The sequence below is a fragment of the Aspergillus luchuensis genome, chromosome 5 (assembly GCF_016861625.1).
Source record: "Aspergillus luchuensis IFO 4308 DNA, chromosome 5, nearly complete sequence".
NCBI lineage: Eukaryota > Fungi > Ascomycota > Eurotiomycetes > Eurotiales > Aspergillaceae > Aspergillus > Aspergillus luchuensis.
In genome coordinates this window covers 426372-444571 of record NC_054853.1, presented here as the reverse complement: position 1 = coordinate 444571, position 18200 = coordinate 426372, and the positions used below count along the sequence as shown (strand labels likewise).

The 18200-nt window shown below is 48.8% G+C and overlaps 5 protein-coding genes across 5 annotated transcripts; 3 read left to right on the top strand and 2 right to left on the bottom strand.

The window, feature by feature from the left end:
- Positions 1-82: 82 nt before the first annotated feature.
- Positions 83-2367, top strand: AKAW2_50150A (uncharacterized protein; the record flags this gene model as incomplete). The annotated part of the gene is made up of 4 exons (XM_041689936.1): positions 83-460; positions 521-1117; positions 1178-1929; positions 1980-2367. 4 exons carry the CDS (start codon positions 83-85, stop codon positions 2365-2367), a joined length of 2115 nt encoding a protein of 704 aa, XP_041543571.1.
- A 2099-nt stretch (positions 2368-4466) lies between these two features.
- Positions 4467-5219, top strand: AKAW2_50149A (uncharacterized protein; the record flags this gene model as incomplete). Its single annotated transcript, XM_041689935.1, has 2 exons — positions 4467-4538; positions 4890-5219. The coding sequence occupies 2 exons, from the start codon at positions 4467-4469 to the stop codon at positions 5217-5219; spliced, it is 402 nt and encodes a 133-aa protein (XP_041543570.1).
- A 2342-nt stretch (positions 5220-7561) lies between these two features.
- Positions 7562-8248, top strand: AKAW2_50148A (uncharacterized protein; the record flags this gene model as incomplete). The annotated part of the gene is made up of 2 exons (XM_041689933.1): positions 7562-8093; positions 8172-8248. The coding sequence occupies 2 exons, from the start codon at positions 7562-7564 to the stop codon at positions 8246-8248; spliced, it is 609 nt and encodes a 202-aa protein (XP_041543569.1).
- Positions 8249-12092: 3844 nt separating this feature from the next.
- AKAW2_50147S (uncharacterized protein) lies at positions 12093-12809 on the bottom strand (the record flags this gene model as incomplete). The annotated part of the gene is made up of 2 exons (XM_041689932.1): positions 12093-12709; positions 12758-12809. 2 exons carry the CDS (start codon positions 12807-12809, stop codon positions 12093-12095), a joined length of 669 nt encoding a protein of 222 aa, XP_041543568.1.
- Positions 12810-15349: 2540 nt separating this feature from the next.
- On the bottom strand, positions 15350-17069 carry AKAW2_50146S (uncharacterized protein; the record flags this gene model as incomplete). The annotated part of the gene is made up of 4 exons (XM_041689931.1): positions 15350-15814; positions 15875-16018; positions 16096-16455; positions 16518-17069. The coding sequence occupies 4 exons, from the start codon at positions 17067-17069 to the stop codon at positions 15350-15352; spliced, it is 1521 nt and encodes a 506-aa protein (XP_041543567.1).
- Between the last annotated feature and the right edge of the window lie 1131 nt (positions 17070-18200).

The following is an 18200-nucleotide window of genomic DNA, read 5'->3' as shown; positions in this document are numbered from 1 at the left end:
TTCTGGATTTTCATCACAATATATTATTCTGAACGTCCATGAATCTGTCCGCACATCCCGGGATGCAACAACCGGTTACATCATGACCAAGCACGCCAGGAAGACAAGCGAAGCTCTTGCAGATTCCTCACTGTTAGACAAGATCGACAAGCTCTTCGCCTGCAATGTCGGAGAGTACATCGACCTTCCTCAGCTCGTTGTTATTGGAGATCAATCCAGCGGGAAGAGCTCCGTACTAGAGGGGCTTACATCATTTACATTTCCACGGGACAGTGGCCTTTGTACGAGGCACGCCACGCAGATCATCTTCCGCCGGACCAATGATGGCGAAAGGAGGATTACAGCATCCATCATTCCAGGACTGAATGAGCGTGAGGAGCGAGCAGCACAATTGAGAGAATGGGTCGCGGAAGATATACATAATCTTACACCAAATTTCCTTTCTGAGTTAATGGCGGATGTAAGCTGATTTGTCTTCACATGGGGCAACCATAAACTCACCCGCGGTGCTAAATATAAGGTCCATGCCCTACTGGGGCTCTCTACAACCGAAGGTGTTGGTCTACCGACGTTCTCGGACAGCGTCTTGAGATTGCAGATCTCCGGTCCCGATGAAGATCACCTAAGTGTTATCGATGTTCCGGGTATTTTTCGAAACACGACACCCGGGCTAACGACAAAAGAGGACAAGGAAATGGTCCGGGAGATGGTGGAATCTTACATGAAAAACCCTCGCTCTATCATGCTCACTGTTGTGCCTGCAAATGTTGACATCGCTACGCAGGAAATCATTGAAATGGCTCGCGAGCAGGATCCCCATGGCGAGAGAACGATTGGAGTCATCACCAAACCGGATCTAGTCGACAAAGGCGCCGAGTCTAAGGTCATTGATATCCTGGAGGGTAGAACTATGCCGATGAAATTGGGATGGATCCTTGTGCGAAATCCAGGCCAACGCGATCTCCAGGAAAAGGACAAATCCCGGAGTGTCTTAGAGGGAGACACCCTGAGGCAGCATCCATGGTGTACAGTGGGGTCAGACAAACTAGGCATTCGAACATTGCGGGCTCGTCTGCAGGAGACCGTGACGACAAATGCACGCAACGCCTTTCCATTGGTAGCCTCGCCTTCCCCGCTGTCTCTTCTATTGTGTGGACCCCTGCTGATTTCCCTCTAGGTAAGATTGGAGATTGGGAAGAAGCTGAAAGACTGCCAAGACAAACTACACATCCTTGGGGTGGAGCGCACAACACCTGAACAACAACGGAGTTACCTCGTCGATGTCATGTCATCATTCCAAACCATCGTGTCGCACGCGCTGAATTCGAACTACGGCGCAGATGATGCATTTGAAGATGATGAGATCTTAAGGTTGGCTACAAGGGTGGTGAACAGAAATGACATCTTTTCTAATGACGTTGCACAATGGGGACATCAGCATCATTTCGGATTAGGCGCCTCGGAAGAAGACCAGACGTCTTTTGACGGAGATCTCCTAACGAGAAAGGTCGACACTGTGGGAGACCTGGAGGGTATTGTCGATGAGCCTATCTCAGTAAGCTTCCCTCTCCGCGGGGGTATTCACTCATGGATAGAGGAGCTGTATAGGGCCTCGCGGGGGTTCGAAATCGGGACCTTCAACGGTACCCTTCTGTCGACGATGATGAAAAGCCAGTCAACAAAATGGGTGGCGCTCGCCAAGGGATATATAAGCGACATAATAATCATGGTTCACGAGTTTATCGCCCGCGCATTGAACCGAGCTTGCCCTGATGCTCGATTGTGTCACAATGTTCAATTATTTCTGATGGACAGGCTGCTGGAAACGTACCAGAAAGGGATCGCCAAGGTTGACTTCTTGCTTTTTGTGGAGCGTACGGGAACGCCGACGACTCTGAACCATTATTTGAACGATACACTCGATAAATGGTAGGTTATTGTCGCTTCCGCCCTCTCCTATCAGATCTAATTCTTCTCAGTCGCCAAAGACGCGCAGCTTCGGCAATAGAGGGAAAGGCATTCGACGACTGTTCTCATGGGAGGGTGGTACGTGTGGAAGACCTGCACTACCAGCGACATTTGAGCAATTTCGAGCACACTATTCAAGCCCTCCACGATATTCTTCAATCGTACTACAAAGTCGCCCGAAAGCGCTTTGTGGACAATATATGTATGCAAGCAGCAGGGTATCATCTGATAAGCGGCCCTGACACACCTATGAAATTATTCTCACCCACTCTTGTGAGTGAGCTTTCCGTGGAACAATTGAAAGAGATTGCTGGCGAGGAACCGAGACAGCAAAGGATTCGGCAGCAGTTGGAAAAGGAAATCCGAGGTTTGCAAACTGCAAAGATGATTCTACGGTGACTTTACCTAAAAATTTGTTATCCATAAATTGCAGGATTTATTTGCATGTTACTAATTTACTGAGTTTATCTGGAAGCACCTAATGATAAGAACCTGATATTTTCTACATCCAAAGGATGATACATTACGCCTGGCGTTGTGTTGTCTTCGAGTCGTGCAGGCCGGCATGGGCGGCCTCAGTAAAGCTGACGCTGTCAGGAAGCGGGCGGACGCTGACTTCGCTCCGTGCATAGGTCCCAATTCCCTCCTCTACCATCGACACACGAGCTCGAACCCCGACCTTAAACTGGTTCATGCAGGCAGCTTCTATACGAGTGACCATGCTGGCGCACGTCTGTTCCACTGGGTCTCCAGGTATACTGCCGAAAAGTCTCCAAAAAGTCTTGGATATTCAATCCCACGGCCCGAACCTTGATCTCACGTTCCTCTACTGAAATAACGCCACAACCTCCTGGAGAAGCGGGTGAGTAATTAAACAATAGATGCAGAACAGTGTTTCTCCTAACGATCACGCGTGATAGGTTGCGTCTCCCTTTCCGTGTGTCCACCTCAATCACGGTCCCAATACCCAGACTTGTCATTTTTTTTTCTTTTTTTTCTTTTTTTCTTTTTTAAAAAAAGCATGTTGGAGAAGGACGGGCTGATTGTTTGCCCCATCATTGTGCGCTCTGCCCTGGGAGACGATCACGGCATTCACCCAGATGCTTTGGATATGGCCGTTGAAGACGAGTGATCTGATGAGCCGGCGGAACGAAATGATGATATGGTTTCCTCGACATCGATGTCGAGTGGGAGAGCGGTTGTGGTTTGCTTGAGAAGCCAGAAACATCGCTGACCGCTCCTATAGGACGATTTCTGTACTGCCAGAGTTAATACTGAACCTTTGCTGCACGGTACCGACAAGGAGGGACAATTTTTGCGAATATAGCCGATTGACGGACGATAAACTGACGTCCACTCTGCGCAAGCTGGCGAGAAATATGGGCGAGTGTGTCCTCCAGCGCCCAGAACACCGATGATCGATCTCTTTATGATACTACGACTCCAACAAAACGGCCAAATCATGTATTGCAATTCTAACTACCTATGGCCTCTATCACGAGAACAACTGGTACATAGGCGTCTCCGGTCTGTCCCCTTTTAATGGTCATCCACTGACAAAATGTAGGCCGCACCTCACAATCCCAAAGGAAATCATGAAACGAATTATTTGTCGAATATTTAGCGGTAGGAAGTACAACATGAAAGCACCCTCGCGGTGTATTGACAATAGACGGGAAATACCGACGAATGGGTCTGAAACTGACGCGCATTGATTCCTGAGGCAATAATGGAATGGTGAGTAAGCTGGTAAACAAACCAGACACGCATTCTCTCCAGCACTCTGTTCCCCGCGCCCGCCAAACACCCCCCAACGTTGTTGAGTTAATTATACTCGATTATCTACTGAGTGTTCATTTCAAACAGGGATGGAGGTTAACGATAACCGAACAGCGACGTCAAATCGAAGAACAACAAAGGCTGCGAGAAGCGGCAGAGCGCCGCGAAGAGGAAGAGAGACTAGCACAAGAAGCGGCAGAACGGCGAGTGCAACCAAACACAGTTTTGTGCCTCCTTGGTCGTTGCCACCATTCTCTGTCCTAAGCTACTGCATCCCAGCTGAGGCAGATGTGACCTTCGCGACCCTCGCAGCCCTCGCGACTCAGGGATCATCTACGCCAAGCACATCGTCCTGTGGCTTGACTTCCCCCAACTATTAGGAATTCTGGGGGGAGTTCGACCGCACCGCTGCCTTTGCCTCTCGCCCCTTATTCCCTTCTGATACCCAAATCGATGATGTCGTTACAGATATCCAGAACAGACCGCTTTATTTAGAGCGTCTCTTCGGAATATTGGCCGAGACACGGTAGACAACTTTGTCGAAAGGGTCATTGAGGCTTTGCGAGACGATGGACGCCTTCAACGTGAGTTTGGCATCTAAGGCCGAGTCACCTTCTACGATCGCACAAACCGTCGGAAACCTCGCTGGAGAACAGCCTGGAGCAAATGATTCTTGAGGACGCGCGGACACTGTCACGACCGGCGAACACGAGGCTTGGATGAGGTTGAGGAAGGGGACGAGGAGCCGCGCAGAGACAGAAGAGGGGTGGAACCGCGCGACGACACGATCGGTGCGCCGGCCAGTTCTGCGTGCACCTTGTGGCGGATGAACGGCAATACCTGTGTATGCAGTGGAGTTCGAAGCGCCGCACAAAGTGACGATCCCTGAATTGGTGGGGTGGCGGGTATACACCGATGGATCTGGCTCGGGATGTCATTGAACAGGAAGGCGACACCTTTGGATTTTATGCCAACTCGCCTCGTCGCCGCCATGGTCACTCAGATATTCTTATACATGAAGGACAGTGGCGTTCGATACGACTACATCTGCACAGGGGGAGGCTTTGGTTTCCCTCCACCTTCGAAAGGATGATGCCACCATTGTTCCATAGTTATTGTGTATCCCGAATGAAGATGTGCAGGCGGATTTTCAGGCCGACGGTGAATTGCGCCTCCACTGGACTGCTATCGATCAGGTGCTTGCGTTCGCTCTTCAAGCCCTGGCCGTCGAACCTCGGACTCCAGAAGAGCACGGTGTGGCACACGACAACCTATCAACTCGCAAGGTCGAATTCGACGTGTTGAGCGAGATTTCCGAAGCCTCCCGTAAAGACCCGCAGGCGTCTAGTTATTGGCCCTCCCACTGGAAACGAGTTCGGAAAAGGTACAACACACGCGCTTGCGCTCGTTGTCAACCAGGCGCATCTACACCGAAGCATTCGTCCATTGAAGGCAGCGGCACTGAGCAATAATCGCATTCGCCATCTGCCGCAGCAGCGTCGCGCAGCCGACCGAGCCGCGACCTAGGCAACAACCGAGGGGAAGGGAAAGGATACGCGCCGGGCAGGGCAATAAAAAAATTTGTGAAAGACGGGCATTCTACACACTCACACTGCACAACTGCCTGCATCCGCGGCTTCTTCGACCGAGAATCTCTGGATATAAAGTACACCGACTGGAGACCCCACAGTAACCAGAGACACTCCATCGGACCGCAGGAGTTCACACATCATTTTCATTGTCAACTTACGTGAGATCGAGACTTTGGATTCGAACAGTTGCACGCGTGTGGTCGGCCAGGACACTGATACCTCATCAAAGTCACCCTTCGATCGAAATCTTTCTAAAGTCTTCTATTCAATTTCGCGGCCACTTCCAGGTATGTATAGCTCACGCGATTGGTATCCACCTCCGCAAGAGCATGTTCAGTCACCCAACAGTGGCTCAGATCATCTTCCCCAACGTTAGTGTCCCGATGAGATTATCCAAAACTTCTTTCCCTTCTTGGATGCTAATAGAATCTGATAACTACTTGTCGCCGAACATAACGATACGATCACTGGCTTCACAGTCCGTGATTTCAAGGCGGTCTAAACAAAGTTCATCCCGAAGGGTCGTAAGTAATGATTTCCAGGACTCTAGAGTTGGAAGTTCGGTTAATTCCAGATACACGTCGCGCAAAATCATTTTATGGGCAAGAAGTGGCCTAGCTAAATGATCTTCCGTACCACTGACTGTGTCGATCTCCAAGACGCGGAGATTTTTGAGGCAAATGCCTTCGCTTAGCGCCTTAAGATCCCCTGTTTGAATACGAGAATCAAAACCTAGACGTAGCGCTTCAAGCCTGGAAAACTGCACGATAAATCGTACTAGATGCCTTGCCCAGGGTAACGCACTTCCCCTCTCTGGTGGCCCAACTGTGAATCGTAAGGTTGTGAGTGTCGAAGTAATAGGACTCATAGTGAGGCAGAAATCCGGGAGCTGTAGCATTCCTGGGTCCACTGGAACTCTAGACAACCCCACATAGAGTTCAAACCGCTGCAGTGGGACACAACCTGCAGCAACAGCAGCAAAGATGATATGAATAGCGCGAACAAAGAATTTCCGGCTTTCTGAACTGTCCAATGTGGAGTTTGGTTCAACACCGGTCAATTGTTGCCTATTAAGTAAAAAGCAGGTTCCATAGAACCTGGGATGCCACCGTCTACCTTTCACGAGCTGTCGTATAGCTATATGCAAAACTTTCATTATCGAGAGCCCTTATAGTAGTATTATTTAGACCTTGTGGAGGCTGAACGTGCCCAATGTGACAAGGCCAGCTTCCTCCTCCTTCTAACCCGATCGGGCAACCAAGACGCAATTCACGACTCTCTTATCCCAGTAGCCTTCACGCTCAAACGTCATGACTTTCGCTGCGCTCTGGTATTACATAGGGCTGCGACCCGTACCCCCATCCTCGTAGAGCCTTCGGCGAGGTATGCCGAGTGGAAAGCAGGCTGTAGCCGTAGAATAGCCTCAATCACAGTATTTTCGTTGACAGGATTACTGCTCCAATTTTTATGATAAGACTTCTCAAGCCTCCCCAACTCATCATTCAATGACTAACAAATGCTATTCTAGTTAGCACTAGCCCGGGAATTCCTCCCAGACAACTTGAGCTACGTCAGGGGCTCATTCTGGTTGGACTGGCGCGATGTATCACCATGGTGAATTACACCCCAGACGATACTAACATATCATTTTGTGGTTGGCAATACTAACGAACTTAGGCCCTGATCTGGACTGGCCTTGCAGGCGGCGACGGCGAATACTGCGCGATTCTCGTCGTCGTAAACTTTCTCCTCAAATGGTCTTCTTCGCTGCGTTGGGTGTCTTCTTCCTCCGGGTCATCAGCGGTGACAATATAATCTTTAAATACTCGACGGCCTTTTAAATCCGTCGCTATTTTCCTCGGTAGTCCGCTGGGTGCAGCTGTCCTCACGCAGTTCACTTTCCGCTGGGTCACAAGTCCCCGATGGTACAATGAATGTATATTTTTTTTTTTCTCTCTGAATTACGATGGTTAAGAGAGTAGCTGTTGTATATATTTCATTTCATGGTTCGGGTCGCAATATTATGACTCCGCAGGTGGGTGGCAAAAAGAATTACTTCCCCCAAATTGCATGTGACTTTTAAGTTTCAACCCAGCCAATGTCTTGTGGGAGAGACGCTACTGCCACAATATATGACATAAATGGCCTGGGTTAGCCGAAAGAATTAACCTGCAGTCTCATTTCACTTCCCTGAACAATCTGATGGACATCGGACTTTCAGGATGGCCGTCAGACAGCAACAACTTCGCATACCCCAGCATCAGCGGGCACATGCGTGGATACTCGGCAGCAGTATAGCCTCGTTGGCATCTGCAGTACATTTGATCCAGGAGGCAAGTATACCTGCATCGCAGGTTCATGTCGTGGAGTCTCGCACATCTGCCAGGGATGGTCTGCCTACTATTGGCAACGCTACGATTGGTTACGACTACCGAGTTGCATGTCTCCCTATATTTTGCGATGGCTGTACGGAGGACTTGCTGTCCATTATTCCTTTGATTTCCGGACCAGGCAAGACTCTTCTGGACAATTTGAGATGCACTCCAAGGGAGATTGCTCCGACACGTGTTTTGATCAAACGTGGACACGAAGAACAGGTATGCAATGCAAGGGGAGTACGAACGGGTTGGAAAGTCCGGATCAAATTGGCCCTTTTTCTGCAGCATTCCGAGGAGGCATTGGGCCGAAAGACGATCCGGGACTGTTTGGGCAATGGGTTCTTCAAGAGTGCATTTTGGGCTGTCTGGGCTTCTAGTATGTTGTTTCACACTAAATGGAAGCAGAGTACATATTCATACATATAGAAAGGTTTGGATTCTCACCGTGGCACAGCGCTGTTGAGTTTCGCCGATGCTTGCGCAGTTTCTTTCATGAAATCCTTCAGTCCTCTACCGACCCCGTTGCACTAAATCGTTGCACGTATAATGCTCACGAAGACATAATTTTGCCGATGACTCGCTTTCTCCAGAGTAAGGGTGCTGATTTGAAATTTAACAGCAAAACTACTCTTACAACGATGGACAACGGCACTGGCTGTCAAAGAATTTCAAAGCTTCAAATAGTTCAGGAAGGGATTGAGAGAACGATCACAATAGGCCCTCATGACGTTGTTATTGCAACCCTTGGTTCTGCCATATCGGGGTCTTCGAACGGCACTCCCACAGACCCACCACCTCAGGAGCTGTTGCCAGCAGAAGACCATCTCGATGAAACTTGGTCTCTCTGGTTGGGTTTATTTCCAAATCTCGGCGATCCATACAGTTTCTGCACCCGGGTGACGGTGTCGAGAGCAGAATGTTTTAAGATCACGTCTCGCCAGTGTGATTTCTTTGCCAAGCTCACCCAAGAAAATCCTGAAAAGATAGTTTCGATTGTGCTGCCGGGTAGCGAGTGGTCCCTCAGCCTATTTAGACCTCAAAGCAAGACGATCAGCAGGTCCTCTGGTGACGAACATATTATCTGGGGGCACGCTTCCTCTCCCGAGCGGGAAGGAAACTACGTGGAAAAGCCAATGCTTGAATGTGGGGGAACAGAAATCCTTGCAGAGTTGCTGCAGCATTCCAACGTACTCTGAGAACACCCTCAGTCACTTCTCACTCATTCCGCGCGTGGCACCCCGCTTAGCAGCTCCCCTGCTGGCTCGGAACTATACAGACCGGCCAAGGGTGGTAGGAGTTGGGGTAGAGAACCTTGCGGTAGTGGGCCAATTTGTTGAGATACCAGATGAAACTGCGGCGACTATGGATTACAGCGTACGGAGCGCCCAACTGGCTGTTTATCGACTAATGGACTAATGAAGCTGGGGAAAGAGCTACAGACAACACGAAAAGCCTCGGTTTCTGATATTGTATGATGGTAATATACGTGCCACCAAAAGCACAGCACATGTTGCTCTATGCACAGGGTTATACGAATAAATTGGTTTCGCAGATGTTCTACTGTAAGATGGCAGCCCTTATTTCTCTGGCTTTAGGCATGGGTAAATTATGCTCTCCTACATCAGGCAAAGCAGACATGCCTGGCCAAGCCCGACAGGGCGTTTTAAGTGATAAAAATGTTACGAGGCCAGAAGTTCAGAGCTCAATTGCACTTGATCCGTTAACAACACCCCTCCCCGACCCCAAAAAAGACTCGTATGAGACATTCTCATTCGTCAAGCCTCCCGACCGTTCAATCACTCCTTAGGGATCGCGCCTGTCTACGTTCGGAACATGAATCACCTACTGAACTTCTACCGGAATGCCAATATAGCTACATTGCGGGTTCCGAAGCCCTCATTTCCGAAGTGTAGTTGTTTAAGGAAGTTTACAAAACGGTCGATTGTAGTATCTAATACTACATCACAACGCGGAAACAAGAGAGTCCTGTAAAGGGCAATACGGTCATCCTGTGGGAATTCTAACTACTGCAGAAGGAAACCAAGCTGGTTCACATCGCCTGGATTTAGACAGGATCCTCTTAGCTACCGCCAACAGTGTTCAAAGCCAAAATATTTAACGAATCACATCCACATAGGTGTCTCATATCGATGTTTACAAGTGTTCAGGTATCTTCGAATCTGCCTTCACGCATAGCCACGGCAACCAGATTCTCAACTTCCATGACGCCATTTATCTGAATTCTGTCATATGGTAGTTATCGAAAAGATATAATGGGGGGACATGCAACCTTTCGAATAGCAGAAACAATATCTCATACTCACGCTCCTTCTCTTCCGTTGTCATATCCGGGAGGTTTGTCTCTGTTTCCATGCCTCTTCATTGAGAGGGGAAGGGACCTAATAAATCTGACAGATACGCTGACCCCGAGTCTGCCCGCTAGCCAACCTCATCAGTATGACCTCCGAAAGACTCTTCAGCCATCAACACGCGCGGGAGAGGACTAATGGCATACGGCACGTCGTAGGCGACGAACACGATCGCCCCAGAAGAGTAGCCAGAGGGATAGAAGCCAAAGTCCGAGGCCTGGACAGGGCCGCTCAGTTCTGTCGGAAAGGCCTGTCAATGCCACCATGGGAAGAGGGAATGCACGCGACCAAGCAGTCCTGGGAGAGAAGATACAGACACTGGAGAACTTCTTCCAACTCACGCCCAGCCAACAATGAGCGCACGACCAACGCTGTCGATACTGCAGTACAATGTAATAAAATCTTGTGATAGAGTTATGGCCGCACTGCTTCGAGACAGGAAAATCACAAGCTATGATGTGTTCGCAATCCAGGAGCCATGGCGGAACCCTTTCGTCCATGCAACCCACAATGCCATCCCTCAACATTTCGAAGTGGCCTACTATGACCACAGCAAGACTCGCGTCTGCTTCTTTGTAAACGAAAGGATCGCGAGCCATCACTGGACAGTCATACACCACACACCAGGCCTTAGCACACTGGAGCTAAAGTGGGGTGCGCATGAGGAAACCATTATCATTCACACGTCCACAACCCCGTCCCGAGCCTCGAACCCACTGACAGCGCCATAAGAACGTTCACAAGGGGTGCTGGACCGGTGGAAAGACGCGGAACAAATTGTGGTAGGAGAATTCAACCTGCACCATCCCTATTGGGGAGGACTCAGGGTGCAAACGCCAGACCCTGAGGCGGACGAGGCCCTCCAGATAATAAAAGGGTATCAGCTGGGCCTCCTATACAAGCCAGAACCGATCAAGTTCAGGGTAATGGACACGAAAACGACTATAGATCTTTCCCTGGCCACTCCAAGCCTACAAGACAGCCTTATCTGATGCCGCCCACGGGACGACCTAGACCACGACTCTGACCACATCCCCTTGGAAACTCTACTGGCCGAACCAAGTCGGAACAGAACAATCTCGGAACGGTGGAGTTGGGAACGCACGGATAGAGAAAGCTCTACGTGACATTGAACCGCCATATGCCCACCACAACCGGTCTGATAATGGAAGAAGACATCGACAGTGCCACCAAAGGGATAGTGTCAGCTATTTTGACGGCCGTCCGAGGGTCGACGCCGAAATCACGAATTAGTCCACAGTCGACCCCAGGATAGACGAGAGAGTGTAAAGAGGCTCAGCAGCTCGCACGACGACTAAGGCGACAGTACCAACGTAGACGAACACCTGAAGCCTGGGAAGCATACCGTCGAGCGAGAAACCGTAAGGCAAGACTCATCAGAAAGACACTACGGGACTACCACAGAGCAAGATTCAAGGAAGCGACGAACTCTCCAGATGGCCCGTGGAAGCTGGCAAAATGAACCTGGAACAGAGAGCCACGCGCGACATTCATACCACCACTCCAACGACCAGACGGACAAATGGGGACGGACGCAACCAGGAAACTAGAGCTGATTAGGGAAGCCTTCTTTCCGCCTCCCCCGGAAGTAGACCTCAAGGGCATCAAGGGCTACAGATACCCAAGCCCGCGGTGCTTTCCACCGATCACACTCAATGAAGTCAGCAAATCGAAAAAGCGTATGGAGTAAATCCCAATCCGAAACTGGTAACGGCCAAAGTTAGCCCAAGCCGGGCCTGAACGCAGCCTCCTACGTGTTTAGGAGCATGAAACATATGTCCTGAAACTTGTACAATTTGGTAACACTAAACAATATCGGAAGGAACCAAAATAAACCCGAGGCGAATTGAAATTTTGCCGAAAACATCCTCGCCCTCACCTCTCCTAAGTACTAGCATCCTATCTCATGCCTAGGGTGTTCAAACAATAAGACTAGCGAAAGGTTATCAAAGGATCATGCTTGTGAGACACAGTCACGCACTACCTCAAATAGGACTATTGGCAATCCGTATCACTTCTGAGACGATGGTATCATCCCAGTCAGAAAGAAGATCTTCATCTTTTCCCTCTTCCGCTTCTGTTTTCCCACCTTTCTGATTGAAATCCCTCACGTGGGATTTGTGCTTGGTAGGTGTCATTGATAAATCCCTCTCGTAATCTTCCCATCTGCGCGATCCGCCCCTCATAAAATGCATGGTTTCTGGTCTTGACGATAAGAACGTATCATTAGGACCAGATGCAGGGCTGCCATTAACGAGAGATTTGGATGGCGTAGGGCTAGGCGACCGAGATGGTGTACACACAATTCTCGGTTTTTTGGGGACTTGCCCGGGAGTCGAGAATAGTGAACGTTTCTTCGCCTGGGCTGAGAATGTGATTTGGCTCGGTTTGTTCCCGCCACTGGCCCTGTCTACGGCAGGATGTACTTTTCTTGAACTGGTAACTGGCGTGAGAATTCCATATTGTCGGATATCTGACGTTCTTTTGGGTGTTGCAGGTTCAGAAGACGAAGAGAGTGGAAGCTTTATCCGAGGGAGTTCCTCGTCCCAGATGAAAATCCGGCACCGGTCTGCGCTTTTTCTCCCTCGTCTGCATGCCAAATCTTCGATATATTAGTTATTTCAGCTCAGTTCATGGGAGGTAGGCTAACACTTCTTCCCAAAATATGGGCTTTTCCCGTCACTCACTGTCGATTTGTACATCCTGAATCCGCACCTGCAAAGAAAATCTCCGTCGCCATCGATGCTTGCTCCTTTATAGTTAGACTGAAGAGCAGAAGAGGACATGTTGGAATTTCACTTCACTATAGGATTTGATCTGTATGGTTTGAGAAGATTCAAAGCAACTTTGGCAGATGGCGTGGAATTGTGTTGTGGGCCTCAACCATAAGCCTCAGCGGAAGGCGGGGCATCATTAGCACTGTACGTTTCTAACGTCTACCGTACTACACGAGCTATGTCACTGCGGGAGTGGATGAAGGGAGCTTCCGGTTGCGGCCTGCCAGGCTGTCATCACAGGGGTCGGTGATCGCACCATTCTTGTACTGTATGGTAATTTGTCACAAGGTTCACTAAATAGTTCCCGTTCATTGTACCCCTTATACTATAGAGGAGATACACAACAACAGGGAATAGAAAACATAGGAAATGAACAGAGAGATGCAGTACCAAAGGCAAAGATTCTTAGTTACATATAGGTACCGGCCATTTATGCTCAAAGTTTTCCAGTTACTTGAATCTTAAATACTTCCTTGACATTCCTTTTGCTTTGATACTGCTTTCGGCGTGAAGAGATATAAGGCTAGAAGGATAGGATCCAACGCTGCCATGTGCGACCATTGTTGGGCGTTCCAAAGTTCATACTGGTGCATTGTCAGACATGGTTGGGCCGCAGTCTCGGGTATTTGGTGTGCGGACATCTGCTTCCCTGGCCAATTTTGCTCGGGATTTCTGTTCTCCACCTCCCCGGACTCGGAGGGCTCAATCCGGAGTGGATCTTTCCTGAGATACGCTAATATCTATCAAACGTTAGGAAAATCCCGTGACGATTCTGTGAAACAAGGGCCTGCCTGTAAATACAGGAAACCCGGACCTTCCCGAACACCAAAAGTTGATGGCCTCAGGCACTCACAAACTGACCTGGTCGTAGCCTGACGTGACCCAAAGGCGGACAACATGCGCCCACGCGTCCATGTGGGACCATATCAATGCCCCTGCAGATTCTCATTATTCGGGTGCAAAGTGCAAAAGGTCTCTTTGGAGTGAGAGATAGGCGTTTATCTCCAGTGGACGTTTTCTACCAATAACATGTATGCGTACAAAGCTATGGAACTCCATTGACCTCCTGCTGCTCTCGGACTCCGGGAAGGACTACATCCGATTTGAAGTAGAAAATTTCATATTCGTATTCCTGCCATAAGTGCAAGATTATACTGAAGAACAACTGAACCCGTCTTACATTTGAATACATGTGCTCGTGGTTGGTAGACCACATCCGCCAAAGTACAGCGGGTGCGTACTAAACCATTGGCGTAGCCGAGAGCCCAAAAGTGGGAAAATAAAAGATGCATTTGATGCTTTCGGGAGGTGAGCTTCTTCAGACAGTCGAGATCGATTTCAGCCATGCCTTTCTTACTTTTGCACTTTGAGCAATTGCGGAGACTGATCGGCCATGATGCTGGGAGCGAAGGCGCATAATTAGTCACCCGATATGTGACGATACGCTGTTACCGTCCATATCTCACAAACTCAAGAAGCCAGCGGACTCGCTCTCACAATAGCGTCATTTCAATTTTAGGATAGCCTTTAATCCTCACTGTGGTCGGCAAGGTATTCACCCGTGAGCTCTACTTTTGACCCTTGTGACGCCGATGGTTATGACTATATTGCCTCCAAAGACATGCCAGAAGCCAACATCGAGATATCTCGACAGAACGACAACATTTACAAAGTAACCCTGTCTGGTGAGTGCAGCCGAATAATCTACCTTTACTTTCCGTCAGTTTTCGCAAGTTGATGATTGGCTTCCCAGAGACTAGACAAATACTGCCAAGTAATCAGTACGCCCCAGTACCACATTTTGTTCCAGCAATATTGCGCTCATCGTGTTGATCAGCCTTCGCGATTCCAATAAGCCATACCACATCCTTGGGCCTGATTAAGCACATTGTCGGTAGTCCATGTTGCTGAGACCTCCAAGCCGCAAATTAAATGCTTAATGCAGAACGGATTTGGTATAGCTGAAACACCCCTAAGGTGCGGGGATTATCGACCATTATCCGGATCTCGCTGGATGCTGATGGAGGTGTTTGATATGGTTGGAGCGGCAACTCATATCTCCTTTGAGCACCCTAAAGCTCCTCAGGAAAGTCATAGTGCTTACGGTGAGTGCACTTATATGAAGAGATATAGTCGTACCCTACCTATCGCCTAAAGCAGGAGTGGGTGTATAAGTACCCTACTACTACTGCTACTACTCTGCGTGTGTGCGTGCCAGTCGTGAAATTTCCTATAACAGAAACAGTGTTTGCCGTAGTGTGTAAACAGTCCTGTATCTCTTTGGTCTGATGAGGCTATAATCACTGTTTAAAATCAAGACGAAGTGCAAGGAAGTAGACATGGTCATGAATCTTCTGGCTTCACGGTTCCCGCTCTGAACTATTTGCTGTTGCCGAGCTGCATTGAATGTCAAAAGAGCACAGAAATTGCTATCATCCTTATGGATGATTGCATTATCACGTATATCACCTTGAGAGAACACTCTTCCCACCGTCAAGTGTAAGCCGCTGCCGGATTCTCACCCGGAGATTGCCATGTCCGAGGCGACATAATGTGGCCTTCCCGTTGCTGTCGCAGGAGCTTGCTTTAACAACCATACTGGGTGAGAACAATATAGCCTCTCCCACTTGTAGATTTACGATCTCCTCAAAAAGAGAAAGTTGTGAAACCGCTTCCGTGTCATGGTTGTCCGTCTTCGATCCACCGAAGGGACTTCTCAACGCTCCTGCCAGATGTTTGTGCAGAATATGCAGCCATTCCGGGGAAGTAAACCGATGCACAATGGTAGTTGAACAAAGATTCAAAAGGGTTGTGGAGACCGTGGGTTCCTGGGTAGAAATGATCATTCGGACCCCCAGATGCCGCTGCAGTCGGACAGCGGACAGAAGCGTTTCAGTGAAGCCTCGAGCCTCGAGAGAACTATTCATGTACTGCTAACCGTCAGTGTCTGTCCGCCGAGAAAAAATGGGTTGCTGGAGTTCGGGTAAAACCTTATGGGCCTCGTCCAGAGCTACAACTCTGCCAATACCTGGATCTTGCTCCAAAAATATTCCCAAGCAGATGTTGAATAGAGAACAAGCGGTTTCGGGAGAGATGCACGGACAAGACAAATCTACCACCGTTAACCTGCGCGCCTAGCATACAATTGTCTTGTTAGTCATTTGAATCATGCTAACGAAGCTCCGTTATACAGAAAATCTTCGACACTAACCTTCGGCTTCCAGTCAATGCCTTCGGAGGCAGCTTTGTTCTTGCCAGAAATAGGTAGAGTCTGCAACTGAGGCATGAAACTCTCTAACATCTCCAGCCGTTGCTTCAATGGCTCGAGCTGGGCAGGGGTCAAATTCGAGTCTAGTACTTTGTTCTTGAAGGTACGGTAGTCAAATCCCGTATGCGCTGCCTGCTGCTCCATACGCATTTCCCGGAGAATACGTTTGACGGTATGCATGTAGAGCGGCATGGGGCCATCATCCTGTCCCACTGCCATGAGATCTAGCATTCGCTTCGTATTGAGATTTCTTTGATCAATCTCTAAAGCAGATACCGCGATATTTAATCTCGAATAGGCTCCCTCGACGCAACGTTAGAATTGCGATGATATTTGAAACCAGTCCTCTGAAAGGTAATACAAACCTTGATGGCATGGAGATTTGTTGGAGCACATAAGACTCGCACTTCAATATCGGGGTGTGAGGATAAAAAGGCTGCTTCACAAGGCGATCCCATCGTGTCACTGATGAAAGTATCGTAATGAAATACGATCCCTGTCAGGGGATTTGGCAACTGCCCGGCTTTGGATGGAATCAAGCAGCTTTCCAATATGCAAGACAATGTATGGCTCTTCCCGGAACCCTGGGAACCACATATGAATGTGCTTGAGGGAGGAGTAATATTATAGAACACACGAGGGTCTTCGATCACGACAGAGGGACTTCCTTCTATGGCTCTCGCTAACAGGCCAAACTGATGGGCCGTCTTTTTCTCTTGACTAGTTTGAGAACCCTTCGTGAATGCGCAACTGGTCATGAGAGGAGCAAGAGTCTCCTCTCCGACTCCCTGAACTGGCTCAGAGGAGCTAAAGAGATTGTCATGATATCTCATAACATCAGCGTTGAAGATGAAGTGATCTGAGTTATCGCAGGGGTCAGTGGTGACGGACACTGAGCGCTTCGATCCCACTGTCATGTCGAGCTTATCTTCGGAAAGCAAAGGCGTTCAGAGAAAAGGTGTGATGGAGCCCCAGAGAAGTGGATATTTGTGGCTTAAGTTATATTGTCCACTTTTTAAACTAAAAGTGAATCTAAATCCGGTTGTAGAATGACTGACCGAGAAAGTAGCTGACTAAAGGAAGATGCTAGGGGCTGTGGAAAGTCGTCGTGTGGAATGTTAAGAAACACCAGAAAGGCCACCACGTAGCGTAGCGGATCCTGAAGCAATGCATCCTGCCCGGTACGCTTGTTTCACATTTATCGCTGATCTCAATTTTATCTTCTTACCGATAGCTATAGCTTCACTTCAGCTACATTGTAGTACAAGTAGTCTACGGCGAAAGCTTTCAACAGATGTTCCCTGTAGAAAAATATTCCATAACAGGTTATATGGGTTGGTCGAGATAGAGCAACAGAGAGGACAGCAGCGAGTCTGCGGAACTTCATATCATGTGTACATTGATGCTTAACTGTAGCGATGCAGCTTGATAGTCATGCTCAGAGTGTATAAGTTATCGGGACTATTTACAGTGATGTATTAGGCAAAGCTGGTAAAAAGAATACATTCTCGGCCTAGTGTCTCGGTTTACTGCAGGCCGCAGCATTTACTCGAAAAGGTAATTAGAGAGACATGATTTCTTTAACTCCAAAAGGAGAAAGGTTTGACTGCACTACGTACACCGCGCAGGTACATAAGACCAGAGTGGACTTTCGCCAGTTAGCGCTGCGCTGTGCCAGCCGGGCTTCATAAGGACTGATCAAGTTAGTCAGACAAGTTTAGGCTTTCGAGAATATTAGTGTGCAGCTAAACTATGAGATTATTTTCCAGCGGCTGCAGCGAGTTCAACACCTGCGAGAATCACATCGTACCCTCGAATAACGCGAATAGAGCAATCCATTAAGAACCGAGTCTGGAGTGGGGAAGGTCCAGAAAGCTGAAAAGGTCAAGGCTGTCATTTAAGGGAGCTCCTCGACATAGGAGGTGAAGGTCTTCTGTGGGAGGCACATCATACATTTCTAGCCCGAGGACGTAGGTGCAGAAACCGGGATAATGGTATGATTGTTCAGCCCGCCGGGCACCCGTCGAGCTCACCCTTAAAAAGCCCTG